Genomic DNA, 21938 nt, shown 5'->3' with positions numbered 1-21938 from the left:
GCTCACACAGGATTTTACACAAAATTAAATTAATTAATTAATTTATTTATTTATTTATTTATTTATTGGGACAGAGTTTCTCCTTGTCTCCCAGGCTGGAGGGCAGTGGCACGATCTCAGCTCACTGCAACCTCCTCTGCCTCCAGGATTCAAGCAATTCTCGTGTCTCAACCTCCTGAGTAGCTGGGACTACAGGCATGCGCCACCATACTCGGCTGATTATTTTGTATTTTAATACAGACGGGGTTTCACCATGTTGCCCAGGCTGGTCTTGAACTCCTGAGCTCAGGCAATCTGCCTGTCACGGCCTCCCAAAGTGCTGGGATTACAGGCGTGAGCCACCGTGCCCAGCCTTGGATTTTACATAGAATTTAAAGAGATCATGATCCCCTTGAAGTTCTTTCATCATCTTCCCAGACATACAAGAAGCCTAGTTAAGAACATCTGGGTTAGAGGTTATATGTGGTCTTTGAATCAGGGTGTAAGAAATGGACAGGACCTCAGAGTTCAATGAATATAATCCTCATAAAGTCAGATTTTACAGATTTAGTCAATGAGGCCCAAAGAGTTTTCATGGCTGATTCATAGTGAGAGGTGACAGTGTGCTGGCAGCCCTTGCAGCCCTCACTCACTCTCGGTGCCTCCTCAGCCTCGGTGCCTACTCTGGCCACGCTTGAGGAGCCCTTCAGCCTGCCGCTGCACTGTGGAAGCCCCTTTCTGGGCTGGCCGAGGCCGGCACCGGCTCGCTCAGCTTGCGGGGTGGTGTGGAGGGAGAGGCATGGGCAGGAACCAGGGCTGTGCAAGGCGCTTGTGGGTCAGCGTGAGTTCCAGGTGGGTGTGGGCTAGGCAGGCCCCACACTTACAGTGGCCACTGGCCCCGCCGGCCCTGGGCAGTGAGAGGCTTAGCACATGGGCCAGCAGCTGCGGAGGGTGCGCGGGGTCCCCCAGCAATGCCGGCCCACAGGTGCTGTGCTCGATTTCTCACGGGGCCTTAGCTGCCTCCTCATGGGGCAGGGCTTGCGACCTGCAGCCCACCATGCCTGAGTCTCCCCAACCTCGCCATGGGCTCCTGCCCGGCCTGAGCCTCCCCAAAGAGCACCACCCCCTGCTCCATGGCACCTGGTCCCATCAACAGCCCAAGGGCTGAGGACTGCAGGTGGGTGCACCGCACAGGACTGGCAGGCAGCTCCACCTGCGGCCCCCATGCTAGATCCACTGGGTGAAGCCAGCTGGGCTGCTGAGTCTAGTGGGGACTTGGGGAATCTTTATGTCTAGCTAAGGGATTGCAAATACACCAATCAGCACTCAGTATCTACCTCAAGGTTTGTAAATACACCAATCAGCACCCTGTGTCTAGCTCAGTGTGAATTCACCAATTGGCACTCTGTATCTAGTTAATCTGGTGGGAACTTGGAGAATCTTCATGTCTAGCTAAGGGATTGTGAATGCACCAATTGGCACTCTGTATCCAGCTCAAGGTTTGTAAATGCACCAATCAGCACTCTATGTCTAGCTCAGGGTTTGTAAATACACCAATCGACACTCTGTATCTAGCTAATCTAGTGGGGAAGTGGAGAACTTTTGTGTCTAGCTCAGAGATTGTAAATGCACCAGTCAGCACCCTGTCAAAATGGACCAATCAGCTCTCTGTAAAACAGACCAATTGGCACTCTGTAAAATGGACCAATCAGCAGGATGTGGGTGGGGCCAGATAAGAGAATAAAAGCAGGCTGCCTGAGCCAGCAGTGGCAACCGGCTGGGGTCACCTTCCACACTGTGGAAGCTTTGTTCTTTGCTCTTTGCAATAAATCTTGCTGCTGCTCACTCTTTGGGTCCACAGTGCCTTTATGAGCTGTTAACACTCACTGTGAAGGTCTGCAGCTTCTTTCCTGAGGCCAGCGAGACCATGAACATGCCAGGAGGAATGAACAACTCCAGACGGGAGGAACGAACAACTCCAGACAGGAGGAATGAACAACTCCAGATGCACCACCTTAAGAACTGTAACACTCACTGCGAGTGGCCGTGGCTTCATTCTTGAAGTCAGTGAGAGCAAGAACCCACCAATTCTGGACACAATAGCATAGCTGGTGGAGACCTATATCTTGGTTTTCTGAATCCCAGTTCTTACACAGTGTTGTGTTAATATACTGTGTTTAAAAGAAATGTAAAGAAGGAGAAAGGACTGCAGAGAGACTGGCTGGGGGCAAAAAAACCAATAGTTATTCCTAGGATGTGTAGGTTGGCTATTACTCAGCTTCCTTTTTGTGTTCAGCATAGATTAATTTTCTAGCTTCAACCCAAAGAGACCAAGCCTGAAGCTCCCTTCTAACTCCTTACTTTGGATCTGTGACTGAACCCTGATGGATTGTCTGAGCAAGATCTGTGGAGAAGCAGATAGTGGGGCCTGGGCACATCATGAGTTCTAAATGGCTGATGTCATTACAAAAACCATAAGCAAGAAAGAATCTACTGTTTCCAGGAAGTGGCGGGCAGGTTTCTAAGGAGAACGTATGAGTCTTGAAGAAGGAGGGTAAGGCTTATGGAGCAAAGAATAGGTTATTGGGTGGTCCCTGTAGGCTGGGGTTGGGAGAGGGGTGCACAGCAGGGCGGGATGTGACTGAGGCATGCTGAGAGATCATTTTTGTTTTTGTTTTTTGACCAATGAAATATTCTATTTGTTTTAGTTTTAAAATTTTTAAGTTTTGTTTTTTTGATCAGCGAATTGAGAAATGGTTTTGGGGATGCCTGGGAGCCATCTAAGCTATTAAGCTGGAGATTATCAAAGTAAGATTTGCATTTTAGATAGATGCTTTTACATGGAAGATAGATCTAAGATTTTGTTTTACAGTTAGGTGTTAGAGTACAGTTGTCCAGAATAGGAATCATTCATTCATTGATCCAACTTTTAGAAGCTCATAATATAAGCCAGGCACTGATCTAGACAAGAAAAGATACTCTAAAGCAGCACAGTGACAACGGAGATGGAGTTATATAACCAACAATACATATCGAGGAGACAGATTTGAGAAATACTTAGGAGTTAAAAATCAGTAGGACTTGATGACTAATGGGGGCAGCGGAGAGTTTAATGAAAAGAATAAGGATATTGACAGATGCTTGAAACAAATATGTCCAATATTTTAGAATTATATAATAAATTTAAAGAAATTTTCTGCCAGGAGCCCCAGAAAGATAAAAACCCAAATGCTAATACATAAAGATCAAAACAGCCTTCATTTGCAACATCTTTGAATGAGGAGACTACTTTGGACTTTGTTATTTCTCCAAGGCAGAGATACAGACCTGTCCAAGGGAGGTAATTATATCATCTACCAAATTGTAGGTTTAACCAAGAGAGGTTGAAATAAAAAGAACAAAAGTCTTGCTGGGCTTCTCTCAACAGCCTCATGGTAAGCCATTCCTACCAGAATTCTAATTTTGTCAAAATGGGGTTGCTTTCATGTAATTTTAGAGTAAGCTTTTAAAAACTGAGAGCAGCAAGAACGGCAAGTGAACACAGATGGGCTGGGGGAGGCAGAGTGAATTAGGTGAAGTTTATAAGAATAAAAAAGAAGAGGGGATTTTACTAATGCTACTTTCAAAGGCAAAAGACCTAGTCAAAGCACTTATTTTTGCTTTCTTAATTCCTTATCTACTACTACAAATAAAGAGCAGCAAAATTAAAATGAAAACAAAAAGCTATGTGCTGTAAATGCCTTTAAAGACAACTCCTTAGTAGTTCACTGTGTTGTATACATCATAATGTCTTGCTGGGCAGGCTGCCCAGCTCAATTTCTAATCTCACAGTTATGTGAGATGAAAAGTGAAATGTAATATTTACAATCCTGGGAATGAATTAATCCCTGGCAAAATAGAAGGATTTGATTTTTTCATCTGCTCTCATCTAGCTGGCTTAGTACCTAAGCAGCGTACTAGGGATCTGTTTCTACTTGTCACCACAGGGCAGGGAACTAGAATCAGGTCCTGAAGCTAAATGCCTGACATATCTGAGACAAGCAAAAACTGACAGAATTCATCACCACTAGACCAGCCTTACAAGAAATGCTCAACGGAGTCCCACATCTGGAAATGAAATGATAATTACTATCAAGAAAACAAAAAAAAGGTATAAAACTCACTGGTAGAGCACATACACAAAGGAGAAAGAGAAAAGAAACTTTATCACTACAGAAAACCACCAAACTACAAGGATGAACAATAAGAGGGGAAGAAAGGAACAAAGGATATATTAAAAAAACAGAAAATAATTAACAAAATGACAGAAGTCCTCACCTATCAGTAATAATCTTGACTGTAAACTGATTAAATTTCCCCCCTTAAAATATATAGACTGGCTGAATGGATTAAAAAACATGGCCCAACTATAGGTTGCCTACAAGAAACTCACTTCATCTGTAAAGACACACATAGATTGAAAGGGTGGAAAAAGATATTCCATGCAAACAGAAACCAAAAGCAAGCAGGGTAGCTGTACTCATATCAGATGAAACAGACTTTAACTCAAAAGTGATTAAAAAAAGACAAAGGTTATTATATATTGATAAAGGGATCAATTCAGCAAAAGGATGTAACAATTCTAAATATATATGCACCCAACACTGGAGCACCGAGATATATAATATAAACCAAATATTATTAGGTCTAAAGGGAGATATAGATGCCAATACAATAGCTGGGGAATTCAACACCCCATTCTCAGCACTGAACAGATCGTCTAGATAGAAAATTAAAAAAAAAAAAAAACATTAGATTTATACTGTATTTTAGGCTGGACGCGGTGGCTCACACCTATAGTCCCAGCACCTTGGGAGGCTGAGGCAGGTGGATCCCTTGAGGCCAGGAGTTAGAGACCAGCCTGGCCAACATAGTAAAACCCTCTCTCTACTAAAAATACAAAGATTGGCTGGGTGTGGTGGCGGGCATCTGTAATCCCAGCTCCTTGGGAGGCTGAGGCATGAGAATTGCTTGAACCTGGGAGGTGGAGGTTGCAGTGAGTCAAGATCATGTTACTGCACTCCAGCCGGGGCAACAGAGTGAGACTCTCCCAAAAAAACAAAAAAAACCCCTGCATTTTAGACTAACAAAGAGACATTTACAGAACATTTCATCCAACAGATGCAGAAAACACATTCTTTCATCAGCACAAGAAATGTTCTCCAGAATAGACCATATTTTAGGCCACAAAACAAGTCTCAACAAATTTAAAATAATTGAAATTATATCGAATATCTTTCCTGACCACAATGGAATAAAACTAGAAGTCAACAACAAGTCGAACTTTGAAATTGTACAAATACACGGAAATTAAACATGCTCCTGAATGATCAATGAAGAAAATTTTAAATTTTCTTTTCTTTCCTTTTCTTTTTTAAGTAGCTAAGAACAATTACTCTGAAGACGCAAAGCTAAACTAACTGCTAACATCCAAACACAGCCTGACAGTGTAGATGCAAACTTTGCTCCTGATCCACGGATAAAAGGAGCTCTCAGCTTTGCAGAAGCCGTCTGTTGGTGCCACCTGCCGTGGGACAAAAGAGAAGCACCTGTGAGCAAGAGCCACACACTCAATATACCACTGCTGACTCCTAAGTGCCCAGAATTTCATCAACAGAAGTAGCTTTAGAAGTTAGCTGATGAATACCACTCATTTATTAAAATGAATTATCAAAAAATATATTATATATAAACATAAATATGATCATATCTTATATTTATAATTATATTATATATTATATAATTATATATTTATACTTATATATTATATATAATAAATATATTATACATAATATTTATATATAATATATAATATATATAATATTTATATATAATATATAATATATATAATATTTATATATAATATATGATATATACTCTATTATATAATATGTAATACATATTATATATATTATATATTATTATGTATTATATAATATATTATTATGTATTATATAATATATAATATAATATTATATAATATTATATAATCTACAATATAATATATAATATTATATCATATTTAATATAATATGATATTATATCATATTTAATATAATATGATATTATATCATGTTTAATATAATATGATATTATATCATGTTTAATATAATATGATATTATATCATGTTTAATATAATATGATATTATATCATGTTTAATATAATATGATATTATATCATGTTTAATATAATATGATATTATATCATATTTAATATAATATGATATTATATCATATTTAATATAATATGATATTATATCATATTTAATATAATATGATATTATATCATATTTAATATAATATGATATTATATCATATTTAATATAATATGATATTATATAAGATTATATAATATATAATATATTATATAAGATTATATAATGTATAATATGATATTATATAAGATTATATAATATATAATATGATATTATATAAGATTATATAATATATAATATGATATTATATAAGATTATATAATATATAATATGATATTATATAAGATTATATAATATATAATATGATATTATATAAGATTATATAATATATAATATGATATTATATAAGATTATATAATATATAATATGATATTATATAAGATTATATAATATATAATATGATATTATATAAGATTATATAATATATAATATGATATTATATAAGATTATATAATATATCATATGATATTATATAAGATTATATAATATATCATATGATATTATATAAGATTATATAATATATCATATGATATTATATAAGATTATATAATATATCATATGATATTATATAAGATTATATAATATATAATATGATATTATATAAGATTATATAATATATAATATGATATTATATTATATAATCTTATATAATATTATATAATATTATATAATATATAATATGTAATATATAATATAATCTATACTATTATATATGTAATATAATATAATATTATATAATATTATATAATATATAATATAATATAGTATATAATATATATGATATAATATAATATATAATAGTATATAATATATATTATATATTCTATCATATCATATATAATATATTAACATATATTATATTCTAGATATAATATATAATATCTATAATATAATTATATACATAATAATAATTATATATAATAATAATTATCTATATAATATAATATATATTCTATACTATATATTAATAAATATCATATAATATAATATATAATATGTTATATATTAATCTATATAATATAATATAATATAATGTATATTATATATTATATATTAAAATACATTCTTTAATATAATATAATATATATTATATATTATATATTAATATATATTATATAATTATATATAATATATAAAATATTCTATTATACATTCTATATAATATATAATATCATATATATTATATCTATAATATTTTCTATATTATATATCTTATGTTATATTATATTATCTATATTTTATGTATTTTATATATTATATTATATTATATATATTATGATATATTATATATAATCTTATAATATTATATTATATATAATCTTATAATATTATATTATATATGATCTTATAATATTACATTATATATGATCTTATAATATTATATTATATATGATCTTATAATATTATATTATATATGATCTTATAATATATTATATATGATCTTATAATATTATATTATATATGATCTTATAATATTATATTATATATGATCTTATAATATTATATTATATATAATCTTATAATATTATATTATATAAAATCTTAAAATATTATATTATATATAATCTTATAATGTTATATTATATATAATCTTATAATGTTATATATATATAATCTTATAATATTATATTATATGTAATATAAGATTATATATATAATATTATAATATTATATTATGTATAATATTATAATTATATATTATATATGATATATATTATATATAATATATATGATATATTATGTATAATACAATATTGTATTATATATAATATAATATTGTATTATATATATTATAATATTGTATTATATATATTATAATATTATATTATATATAATATAATATTATATGATATATAATATAATATTATAATATTATATTATATATGATATTATAATATTATATTATATATAATATTATAATATTATATTATGAAATATATTATATAATATAATTTAATATTATATTATGTATAATATTATAATATTATGTTATCTATAATATTATAATATTATATATAATATAATATTATATTATATATAATATTATAATATTATATTATATTATACTATATATAACATTATAATATATTATATTGTATTATGTATAATATGATCATATTATATTATATTACATTATATATAATATGATCATATTATATTATATTACATTATATATAATATGATCATATTATATATAATATACGATATTATATCTATTATATATAATGTCTATAATATAATATAATACATAATATCTATAATATAAAATTATATATTATCTATACTATAATATAATATATAATCTCTATAATATAATATAATTTATTATCTATAATGTAATATAATATAATATATACTATCTATAATATAATATAATAGATTATCTATAACGTAATATAATCTAATAGATTATAATATAATATAATACGATACATTATCTATCAAATAATATAATACGATACATTATCGATCGTATACTATGATACATTATCGATCATATAATATACTACGATACATTATCCATCATATAATATAATACATTATCCATCATATAATATAATACGATACATTATCCATCATATAATATAATACGATACATTATCCATCATATAATATAATACGATACATTATCGATCATATAATATAATACGATACATTATCGATCATATAATATAATACGATACATTACCGATCATATAATATAATACGATACATTACCGATCATATAATATAATACGATACATTACCGATCATATAATATAATATGATGCATTATCTATTATATAATATAATACGATATATTATCTATTATATAATATAATGTGATATATTATATTGTATATAATATAATGTAATCTATTATATATAATATAATCTATTATATATGATATAATATAATATATAATTAATATAATATAATATAATATATAATTAATATAATATAATATGATATAATATATAATTAATATCATATAATATATAATTAATATAATATGATATAATATAAAATTAATATGATATAATATAATATGTAATATATATGATAGCACATAATATAATATATAATATATACAATGTAATATGATATAATATATAATATATATTATATAATATGATATAATATATAATATGTAATATATAATATAACATGGTATTATATTATATTCTATATAATATTATATATTCTATATATTAAATTATATTATATGTTATATATCTTTTATATATTATATAATAAATAATATATAATATATAATATATCAATATATGATAAATATGTAATATGTAATATATATCATTCTACATAATGATATATATTATATAAAATATAAATATATATCAATTAAAATAAAATATAATATATAATATAATATAGTTTATAATAATTATAATTATTATATTTATATTTATTATATTTATAATTTATTATATTTATATTTACAAATTGTTATATTTATATTTCTATGTATAATTATATATAATATATCATATATAATTATTATATATTATATAAAATATAATTATATATTATATGAAATATAGTATAATATATTTTATATAATATATTTCATAATTATATTATATTATAATTATAATTATTATATCTATATTCATTATATTTATATTTACTATATTTTTGATTTATTATATTTATGATTTATTATATTTATATATGATTATATTTATATTTATTATATTTATTATTTATTATATTTATATTGCTATATAATATAATATATATTATATATTGTAAAATACATATAATAATTATATAGTAACTGTAAGATATATAAGTATATATTTATGATTATATAAAATATATATTATATAATATAATATAAACATTATACTATATAATATATTATATAATTATATATTATTTCTATAACATATTATATAATTTATCATATATTATATAATTATATGATTATGTATTATATTTAGAAATATAATATGAATATATATTATATATTTATAATTATAATATATATTATACATAATATATATTATACTTATATATCATATATATTAAATACACTATACTTATATAATTATTGATTATATTAATTATTATATGATATATTCTTTATTAATTATTATAATTAATAAATAATTATTATATTCATAATAATTATATATAATAAATACAATATATATAATATAATGTATTGTATATAATGCATTATAGAATATATTATATATTATATTATATAATGTATTATATATTAAATATAATATAATATATATTCTATATAATATAATATAACATAATATATATTACATATATCATATATAATATAACATAATATGTAATATATTATAAATTATATATGTTATATAAATAATATATAATTATATAATATATTATATAGTATAATAATTATATTATACTATATAATATATATATTTCATATAATTATAAATATATATAATTATATATATTACAATTATTATATAATTATTATATATATTATACAATATATATTACACATATTGTATAATATATCATATATTATAACATATATTATATATAATATATATTATTATAGATATTATATATACATAATATAATAATAAATATATATTATATATAATAATGTATGAATATAAATATAATGAATTATAAATATAATAAATATAAATATAATAATATATAAATATAAATATAATAAATTATAAATATAATAAATATAAATATAATTATAATAAGCATAATAAATATAAATATACTAATTATAATTATAATATAATTATAATCATAAAATATATTATATAAAATATATTATATTATATATAATATTATATTAGATTATATTTTATATAATATATAATTACATTTCATATAATATATAACAATTATATATAATATATTATATATAATTATATATGAATATAAATATAATAATACATAAATATAATATAACATTATATATTATATTTATATATTATATAAATAAGTTAGAATATATTATATATAATATAATATAACATAATATATATTATACATATTATATACAACATAATATATATTATACATATTATATTCAACATAATATATATTATATATTATATATAACATAATATATATTATATATTATATATAACATAATATATATTATATATTATATATAACATAATATATATTATGTATAATGTATATAACATAAAATATATTATATATAATATATAATATTATACGTATATAATATATATAACATAATATATGTTATATATAATATATAATATTATACAACGTAATATATATTATATATAATATATAATATTATACAACGTAATATATGTTATATATAATATATAATATTATACAACATAATTTATATTATATATAATATATAATATTATGTAAACTAATATATATTATATATAATATATAATATTATATAACGTAAGATATATTATATATAATATATAATATCATATAACTTAATATATATTATATATAATATATAATATTATATAACGTAATACATATTATATATAATATATATTATATAACATAATACATATATTATATCTATTATATATAATATAGTATAACATAACATATAATATATAATAGAATATAATATATAATAATCTATTATATAGATTATTAAGATATAATATGCTCAATTATGTAGATTATTAATATATAATATGATCTATTCTATAGATTATTAATATATGATATGATCTATTGCACGGATTATTAATATATAATATGATCTATTGTATAGATTATTAATATATATTATGATCTATTTTATAGATTATTAATATATAATCTGATCGATTGTATAGATTATTAATATATAATATGATCTATTGTATAGATTATTAATATATAATCTGATCTATTGTATAGATTATTAATATATAATCTGATCTATTGTATAGATTATTAATAAATAATATGGTATATCGATTATTAATATATAATATAGTATATCGATTATTAATATATAACCTAGTATATAAATTATTAATATATAACTTAATATACAGATTATTAATATATAACATAATATATAGATTCATGTATTATATAGATTATGATATGTAATATATTATATAGATTATTAATATATATTATGTAGATTATTAATATATAATACGTTATATAGAGATTATTAATATATAATATCATATGTAGATCATTAGTATATATATAATATATAGATTATTAATATAAATAATATATCAGGTAGATTATTAATATAAATATCATATGGATTATTAATATAAATAATATATTATATAATGAATATTAATATAATGCATTAGGTAGATTATTAATATAATGTATTATATAGATTGTTAACGTAAATATATAATAAATATATAATTATATTAATCAATAATTATTATAATTAATAATTTATTAATTATTAATGATATATTATTAATCGATTATATATGATAATTTATAATTATATATAATTATATATAATATGTAAATATATATATATTTACATATTATATTTATATTTATATATTTTTAGGCAGAGTCTTGCTCTGTTGCCTAGGCTGGAGTGCAGTGGTGTGATCTCGGTTCACGGCAACCTCCGCCTCCCGGGTTCGAGCGATTATTCTGCCTCAGCCTCTTGAGTTGCTGGGATTACAGGCGTCCGGCACCACTCCTGGCTAACCTTCGTATTTTTAGTACAGATGGGGTTTCACCATGTTGACCAGGCTGGTCTCAAACTCCTGACCTCAAGTGATCCGCCTGCCTCAGCCTCCCAAAGTGTTGGGATTACAAGCATGAGCCATTGTGCCTGGGCATTTTTTTTCTCAAACAGAAGAGCAAAGATGAGGGAGTCTTCCAGCCTAACAGCACACCAAGGATATTATCTGCCTGCATTAGGAAGCCTCCAGGGCAGACAGGATGGCAGGAACTTCCAACAGGGTGAATGAGAATGATTTGGAATTACTTGGTGGGATCCCTTTGGATGTTTCTGATACCGCCACGCTTCCTGAGGCTTTTCCACTGGGCTTGGGAAAAGGAGAACCCTTTAATATTTAGGAGAGCAGAGAAAGAGGGAGAATGGGGAAACCACATAACACAGTCTTCTGTGTTTTTCTGGCTGAAAAGGCTGCAGATTATTTTACCTGCCCCTCAAATTGTCAACAGGCAGGGCATGATTACTCACACCTGTAATCCCAGCACTTTGAAAGGCTGAGGTGGGCGGATCACTTGAGATCAGGAGGTCGAGATCAGCCTTGGCAGCATAGCGAAACCCCATCTCTACTAAAAATACAAAAATTAGCTGTCCTTGGTGGTGCGCACCTGTAGTCCCAGCTAATTGGGAGGCTGAGACAAGAGGATCACTTGAACCCAGGAGGCAGAGGCTGCAGTGAGCCGAGATCGCACCACTGCATTCCAGCCCGGTGATGGAGTGAGACTGTGTCTTAAAAAAAAAAAAAAAAACAAAAAAAAACAAAAACCCAAAATTTCCAACAGGAAGAAGGCAGAAGCAAAACAGGTGCTCACGGCTGCCAGAGATTTGTGGGCCCTGCCTGGAGTAGAGGTCTAAACGCCGGCTCTGCATTGAAGACATGAGGGAATTTTTTTGTCTTGCTCTTTCCCCGGCTCCCTGTAACTGCATACCATGGTATCTCTTTCCTTTCTGGGTGATAATACCCCATCCATAAGCAGGTTACTAACAAAATGGAGGACAGGACTTCACTCCTCCCCAAACACCTACAGGGTGAAGGTGCTCTTTTACTGAGCACTATGGCTACAATTTTAACAGTTACTGCAAAATAAAAGTTGCTACATTCTCATGATGATGGGTTTTCCCATCACCTGAAAAATTACTCACCGAGTGTCTGCAGCCAGGGTGAAAAACACCCTAAAGTTTAGATATGCATCAGTATTTCCTTCAAGAATAGCACAGGTTAAAAGCTTTCACAAAGAGAAAACAAAAATAAGGAGTTGAAAAACATACAAGTATAAATTAATAGCCACAAAAGGGGGAAGTTAGAGAGACACTATGAAAACATTTTTGTCTTGAGGAAAGATGCAATCTGAGAAGCAATTCTGCAGGACTTGGTTGAAAGTCAATGGGAGGCTGATCAAATGAAGTGGTAGAAACCGTGTAATTTGTCACATCAAGCATCTGCGACAAACCCACATAGAATCCAAGGAATGTAAGTGATCTGACAAAAGTCCTCATGTTTAAAATTTGCCCTAAGTTTGCCCAAATGCACCAAAAATTTCCCAGCATGAGCCACTTTTTCAGATACAGTTTTACTATCTGTTCTTGTGACACTAGGTGCATTTAAAGAGTTCTTGGGAGCCACGTGCGGTGGCTCACGCCCATGATCCCAGCACTTTGGGAGGCCAAGGCAGGTAGATCACCTGAGGTCAGGAGTTCCAGAACAGCCTGACCAACATGGTGAAATCCTGTCTCTACTAAAAACATAAAATTAGCCAGGTGTGGTGGCACATGCCTGTAATCCCAGCTACTTGGGAGGCTGAGGCAGGAGAATCGCTTGAACCTGGGAGGCAGAGGTTGCAGTGAGCTGAGATCGGGCCATTGCACTCCAGTCTGGGCAATAAGAGCGAAACTCTGTCTCAAAAGAAAAAAAAAGCTCTACTATTTTTACTGTTACAATGACAATAATAGAGGCTTTTCTCTCAAGGAGCTCTAAGTGGAATTAATAAGAATTCTCATGATCCTAGAAAGAGAGACTTAAAAAGCAAACACATAGGCCGGGTGCAGTGGCTCACTCCTGTAATCCCAGCACTTTGGGAGGCTAAGGCAATCAGATCGCTTGAGGTCAGGAGTTCAAGACCAGCCTGGCCAACATGGTGAAACCCCGTTTCTACTAAAAATACAAAAATTAGCTGGGCGTGGTGGCATGCACGCCTGTAGTCCCAGCTACTTGGGAGGCAGAGGCAGGAGAATCACCTGAACCCGGGAGGTGGAGGTTGCTGCAGAAATCAAGCCACTGCACTCCAGCCTGGGCAATAGAGCCCATCTAATTATTTGTATCTTTTTATTTTATTTTATTTATTTATTTTTTTTGAGACGTATTTGCGCTATTGTCGCCCAGGCTGGAGTGCAATGGCGCGATTTCGGCTCACTGCAACCTCCGCCTCCCAGGTTCCAGCGATTCTCCCACCTCAGCCTCCTGGGTAGCTGGGATTACAGGCACCCGCTATCATGCCCGGCTAATTTTTGTATTTTTCTAGAGACAGGGTTTCACTATGTTGGCCAAGCTGATCTTGAACTCCTGATCTCAGGTGATCCGCCCTCCTCAGCCTCCCAAATTGCTGGGATTACAGGCACCAGCCACCGCACCTGGAAAGTTCTCTTTTCTTTGCAAAGGGCAAGGCAAACTGGAATGGATTTACCTGCGAGCGGTGCGCATGCCTTGGAAAGGATTATGGTTAGACTTATGTGAGACGGGTTAGTTTTACTGTGTGTGTTCCCCATGTGTTGCTGCCCATGTGTTGCTGCCATGGTAATCCTGGTCAGTGGGAGAGGAACCCCAGGTTCAGACATTTGGCGTATGTCCTTGGCTGAGGAGCCAATGGGGTACAGCCAGCATATGTGGGATTATGACTGAACGACTCTAAGTTAGAATCCCGCCGAGGAGGAACGATATAGCAGCGCCGCGGAGCCTTTTTTGGTCTCGGATAGGCGGTCCTCTGCAGTCCCGGCCGGCGGGCCACTCAGCCCCGCACGGGGCATGTCCCGTTGTGCACCGGGAACCGGGGTCCGGGGCAGACAGCCCCTCGTCCTGGGAAACGGGCTGCTGCCAGAAAGGCGGTCACTCCCTGACCCATCAGGTAACGTGTTCGTGGGGAACCTGATGCTAAACTACCGGTAGACGCCCTGCTTCTGGGTCAGGATTTTCTATGGAGCAGAGCAGCTCCCTCGCTGCGATCTATTGAAAGTCAGACCTCCACACAAGGTTCTCTCCACCCGTGTGCGGGGGACCTGGTGATATGGCGTGTCCTGTGTAATTCAGCCCTTGAGGTCTACCTTCCTTCCTCCCTCCTGTCGCCCCCGGGGACCTCCTTCCCTGGCCGGCTCATGCCCATCCGCCCCAGAGCCCCGGAGCACTCAGCGGGTGTCTCTCGCGAAAGCCCATCGGCGCCCGCTGTGCATTCGGGAGGCGCCCGTCCCCACTCGCGGTCTTTCCAAGGTGCCGCGCCGGGGGTTGCTGATGTAGGGTTGGCGCCCCTGCTCGTCGTTCCACCTCTCCGATTCCGCCTCCTCCCCGCAACCCGCTGGGAACTCCTCCAGGGGCTGGGATCGGATTCATCGAGCCTGTTGAGAATGGCTGACGCTTGGGTGTTGGAGGGTGTGCCCCTGCGGTTCCTGTCCCAGTAGTGTTCACTCATGCCCGGTGGTGGCCGTTGGGCCCCTCTCCCCACCCCAGGCGCGCGGGAATGGGACATGAGCCAGTCACAGCCCTTGTGCCTTACCTCCTCTCTCCGCTGCCCGGGTTAACCAGCGGACAGTGGGGGAACGGTGGGCAGGTCAGCGGAGTTAGATGGCAGCAAAGGTGGGTCGGCTTCGTGTCATACGGGTCCAACTGGGTCTGTTCGCTTCCGTCCGCGAGCGCCGGGTCCACTAGATGTCTGCGGCGAGCGTTGGACTTAACCGTCAACTTGGGATTTCTAAAGTACAACAGATAACTCTGGTCACCTCATGTTTGGAAAATAGATCTGCTCCCAAGTTCAGTGGAGGGATGTGGCCTGTAGGACGAGGGACTTTTCCTTCTGACTTAGTCTGCATGGTGGGGCCTAGGGCTGGAGCTGAGTGCAGATCGATGGCTCCCTCTACCTTGGGTTCCATTGTCCCCATCCTGGAAGACGGGCCTTGGCAGATCCTGGCCCTTCCTGGCCCTTAAGGCGCTGTCAGAAACCCCTTCGCGAGCTCGGATGCTCCGAATGACTGTGGCTCGTGCCTCTCCGGAAACATTTGAAATCTATCCTCCATGCGTGGCCACCTAAAACCACTGGAGCGCGGGACACTCCACTGCCATCCACCTCACTGCTTTCGGGACACTCCACCGCCATCCACCTCTCTGCTTTCGGGAGACAATGCTGAAAGTCTCTTGCTGACTCTCTCTTGACTGGAGTTCTTCAAGGGCGTGTGGTCAGGACATAGAGAGAACAGATGTATTACGTCAGGCCCGGTGCGGTGGCTCAGGCCTGCAACCCCAACACTTTGGGAGGCCGAGGCGGTAGGATCTTTTGAGCCCAGGAACTGGAGACTAGCCTTGGACAACACGGCCAAAACCCGAGGTGCATGCCTGTGGTCTCAGCTACACAGGAGGCTGAAGTGGGAGAAACACCTAACCCTGGGGTGGTTGAGGCTGCCGTGAGCCGTGATGGTGTCACTGCACTCCAGCCTGGGCGATAGACAGAGTGAGACCCTGTCACAAACAGACAGACAGACAGACAACAGCTATATTACTTCCTTCTCAGGGTAGAAAGCAAAAATAACAGAATACAGCATTTAAGATTTTTTTAAATTTTGAATTTCAATCTATTTATTTATTAATTTTGAGTCCAGATTATGAAACCAGCTAAATTTTGTATTTTTGTAGAGACAAGGTTTCACCATGTTGCCAAGGCTGGTCTGGATTGCCTGGGATCAAGGAAGTAAGAAGTGAAAAAAAAAGGAGTAAAAAACTCGTAACATTTAAAATAAATAACTTTGTTGTACAGAAATACACGGATGCACCCAAAACACAGAAACGATTCTTTTAAAAGTTGTCTTAGTCCTGGTGGGTGTGCCAGTGATTCTTTTAGGTTTGGAACTTGACTGAATTTCCAATCGGTCTCTGGACGGAATTTCTAGATGATCCTATGGGTGGGGACTTAGGCTGTGTCCCTCCAGGGGCCCCGGTTTAGTTGTGGGGACTGCCTGGGAGGGCGCGGTGACCCACTGTACTGTGGGTGCCTCCATTCTTCCCCTCCCCTTTCCCCCTCCGGGTGATCCCAATTCATTCCAGGCTGACACTCTAATTGGCAGACGTTGGGCATCACCTAGAAGCCACTGTTACTCTGAAAACCAAGGCCTCAAGGAGGAAGAAAGCCCGTGGTGCCTGCACACAGCCCGGGGCAACTGTGTCTTCTCCACTGCCCCTGCCCCCACCTCCAAGTTTCTCCCTCCCTTGTTGCCTAGGGAATTGCCACCCTGATGACTGGGTCTGACTGTTCTTTGATCAGTTAAAAAAGAAATAAATATGCCAGGTGAGGTGGCTCACACCTGTAATCTCAGCACTTTGGGAGGCAGAGGCGGGCAGATCATGAGGTCAGGAGTTCAAGTCCAGCCTGGCCAGTATGGTGAAAACCCATCTCTACTAAAAATACAAAAAATTAGCCAGGCGTGCCTGTAATCTCAGCTACTCAGGAGGTTGAGGCAGGAGAATTGCTTGAACCTGGGAGGTGAAGGTTGCAGTGAGCTGAGATAGCACCACTGCACTCCAGCCTGGGTGACAGAGTGAGACTCTGTCTCAAAAACAAAACAAAACAAAACAAAACCAAAGAGGCCAGGCGCGGTGGCTCATGCCTGTAATCCTAGCACTTACGGAGGCTGATGCAGGGGAATCACCTGAAGTTGGGAGTTCAAGACCAGCCTGACCAACATGGAGAAACCCTATCTGTACTAAAAATACCAAGTTAGCTGGGCATGGTAGCACTTGCCTGTAATCCTTGAATCTGGGAGACAGAGGTTGCGGTGAGCCGAGATTGCACCATTACTCTCCAGCCTGGGCAAGAAGAGCGAAACTCTGTATCCAAAATAATACTAATACTACTACTACTACTAATAATAATAATGATAAAATAAATGAGTTTCCAGGAAAAAAGAAAAAAATAAAACCAATAGTGACATAAACACACACCTCTGTCCTTTCAAGGCAGCAATGATGCTACAAAGTGAACCACCTGTCTCAGCCTCCCAAAGTGCTGAGATTACAGGCGTGAGCCACTGCACTCGGCTATGTGTAATTTCTATGTGTACTTTATTTTTTTAAATTAAATTAAATTTTTGTTTGTTTGGAGACAGAGTCTCACTGTGTCACCCAGCCTGGAGCACAGTGGCATGCTCGCGGCTCACTGCAACCTCCACCTCCCAGGTTCAAACAATATTCCTGCCTCCCGAGTAGCCTCCCGAGTAGCTGGGAATATTGGCATGCGCCACTGCACCTGACTAATTTTTGTATTTTTAGTAGAGACAGGGTTTTGCCGTGGTTGTCAGGCTGGTCTCAAACTCCTGACCTCAAGTGATCCACCCATCTCACCCTCCCAAAGTGTGGGAAAGAGAGTTTCTGGGGTGCCAGATGAGTTGGTCTCCCCCTGTGAGACACCCATGGGGAGCCATGGGCAGCCTCTGAGAAGAAAACTCTCGTTATTGCCTTCATGTCTTTATGCCCCGAGAGCATAACAGCTCAGAGGCATTCCACAGGTTGCTGAGGGAGATAACACTCCCTTGAAACAGTGGAGTATAATCAAACATCTTGGCTCCTCCTGAAACCCATTCCCTCCCATTTCATTCCGGATAAGTTACAGATCTTAAGTAGTTTAGACACACACCTTTGCTCAAGGAAATTCACAAAAACTGACTCACGAGTCATTCAATAAGATTCAGTGATTAATCCTTTTCCTCATCCCTTTCTACCCCTCCCATCTGCCCTAAGAACAAAGAGCTTGTAAACCATTGAATTCCGCGGAACCCGAGAACTCTGGGCCTTGAGCAAGCCTCCGATGCTCCGGTCCTCTGGACTCGCCTTTTAAACACTTATTTTGTCTCTTTCTAACTCCTTTGTGTCCACTGGACTCGGGGTACCCGCCGGATGGTGTGGGGCTGGTTTCCCCAACACAAAGTGCTGAGGTTACAGGCATGAGCCACTGTGCCCAGCTATGTATAATTTCTTAGCTCATTTCTTGACTGGGTACCATGGGCATTTGGGCCACTTTCTCGTGGAACTTACTTGCGCTTCAGGATCTGTTTGGACCCAATCCGGTCCACAGCACTTCCGTGTCACCCTGGAGTGCTGCTGTGCACACCCGCTTACGCCCAGTATGTGATGAATGGCTCAGCTCACATGATAACTTCGTGGCCCCACGGTTGGGCGTTTGGTTTCTACCAACTGCCAGAGGCTAGCTGAGACAGCCTGTGGCTCCAAAGAAGAATGGTTATCTGCAGATAATGGCAGGGCCTTGCTCCGAAATCCTCAAGGCCTCCACTGTGATTCAGAATAGCCTATATCTCAAACGGATGGTCCTGTTTTTCTGCTCTGGTCTTTAGGAACGAGTGGAGCCTTCCCGTGCTCTACCACCTCCTTGCATTTTTGTTTTACATTCATCCATTCATTCATTCACGTATTTTTTTGAGACGGAGTCTTCCTGTGTCAGGGAGGCTGGAGTGCAGTGGTAGGATCATAGCTCACTGTGACCTTGAACTGCTGAGCTTAAAGCGATCCTCCTCTGACTCAGCTTCCCGAGTAGCTGGGCCTACAGGCGCGGGCGCGAGCCACAACACAGCACAACGCTCGGCTAATTATCTTCATTTTTTAAAAATTGTTTTCTTGTTTCTTTTCTGAGGCAAAATCTCCCTCTGTCACCCGGGCTGGAGTTTAATTGTTCCCGGGCCAAACTGGGGGTCGGGCTGCTTATTCTCGCGGCCTGATAACGAGATGCAGATGAACTGAAAAAGGAGGGAGTTTTTATTTCTGTGACCACTTACAGGGAGAAGGTCTGGAAATATCGCCAGACTGACTCAAAATTACAAATGTTTATAAAGCTTATGCTCCTTCCAAGCTATCTGTCTAAGCGTAAGAGTGTATTCGTCTAAAGATGGAAGCGATTGACTCTTTTTTTTTTTTTTTTTGAGACGGAGTCTTCCTCTGTTGCCCAGGCTGGAGTGTGGTGGTTAGATCTCAGCTCACTGCAACCTCCACCTCCCGAGTGCAAGTGATTCTCGCGCCCCGAGGAGCTGGGATTAAAGGAACCCACCACCACCCCGGCTAATTTCTGCATTTTTCTTAGAGACGGGATTTCGCTGTGTTGACCAGGCTGGTTTGGAACTCTTGACCTCAGGTGGTCTGCCCGCCTTGGCCTCCCAGATTGCTGGGGTGACGGGCGTGGGCCGCCGCGCCCAGCGTGCTGCTTTTGTTACTAGAAATGTGCTCTCTCACTATCACGGTATAAACTCGTCTATATCGTGGGATATGTCGTGCGCGTGTGTACGTGCGTAGGCGCATGTGTTTCTCCATGTTTTCCCGAGCCATGGTGCTTCTTCCCCCGCAGGGGCTCTGGTCGATTAGTTGTTGGGAGCTCCTGGGAGGGTGCCGGGCTGACACTTCCATCCGTTGTCATCCGTCGTCATCTAGCGGTCACCGTTTTTGAAGTCTAGGCGGCGCACAGGACGCTCTGGCCGTCAGCCCATGGTAAGGAACGAGTGTGGCTTCTCTCCGCTCCCCCCGCCCCCACCCCGCCCTCTGAGGCCCGCCCTACCTCCGTCCCTCTGTTCCCCACTCCTTCATTGCCCAGAAAACCTCTGGAGATTCTGGTTGGGCCAGATTGTTGCTCTTTTTGATCAGTTGGTTCCTTTTCTTCATTTGTGTGTTTAACTCGCGTGCACTCTTCTGCCTGGGTTTTACAGATGGCAGCTCCACCCTAGGCCTTTTCGTTAGTGGGGACTTTTCTGATTCTCACCAGATATTGTGAAAGC

At 34.9% G+C, this 21938-nt stretch overlaps 1 protein-coding gene across 1 annotated transcript; it reads right to left on the bottom strand.

Moving 5' to 3' along the window:
* Positions 1 to 4531: 4531 nt before the first annotated feature.
* Positions 4532 to 21573, bottom strand: LOC134738938 (uncharacterized). The gene is made up of 4 exons (XM_063659621.1): positions 21403 to 21573; positions 20830 to 20912; positions 16676 to 16870; positions 4532 to 5567 (listed from the first exon to the last, which is right to left on the bottom strand). Exons 1-4 carry the CDS (start codon positions 21571 to 21573, stop codon positions 5435 to 5437), a joined length of 582 nt encoding a protein of 193 aa, XP_063515691.1. The 3' UTR covers positions 4532 to 5434.
* Between the last annotated feature and the right edge of the window lie 365 nt (positions 21574 to 21938).

The sequence above is a fragment of the Pongo pygmaeus genome, chromosome 22 (genome assembly GCF_028885625.2).
Source record: "Pongo pygmaeus isolate AG05252 chromosome 22, NHGRI_mPonPyg2-v2.0_pri, whole genome shotgun sequence".
NCBI classification, from domain to species: domain Eukaryota; kingdom Metazoa; phylum Chordata; class Mammalia; order Primates; family Hominidae; genus Pongo; species Pongo pygmaeus.
This window is presented reverse-complemented; position numbering and strand designations above follow the sequence as displayed.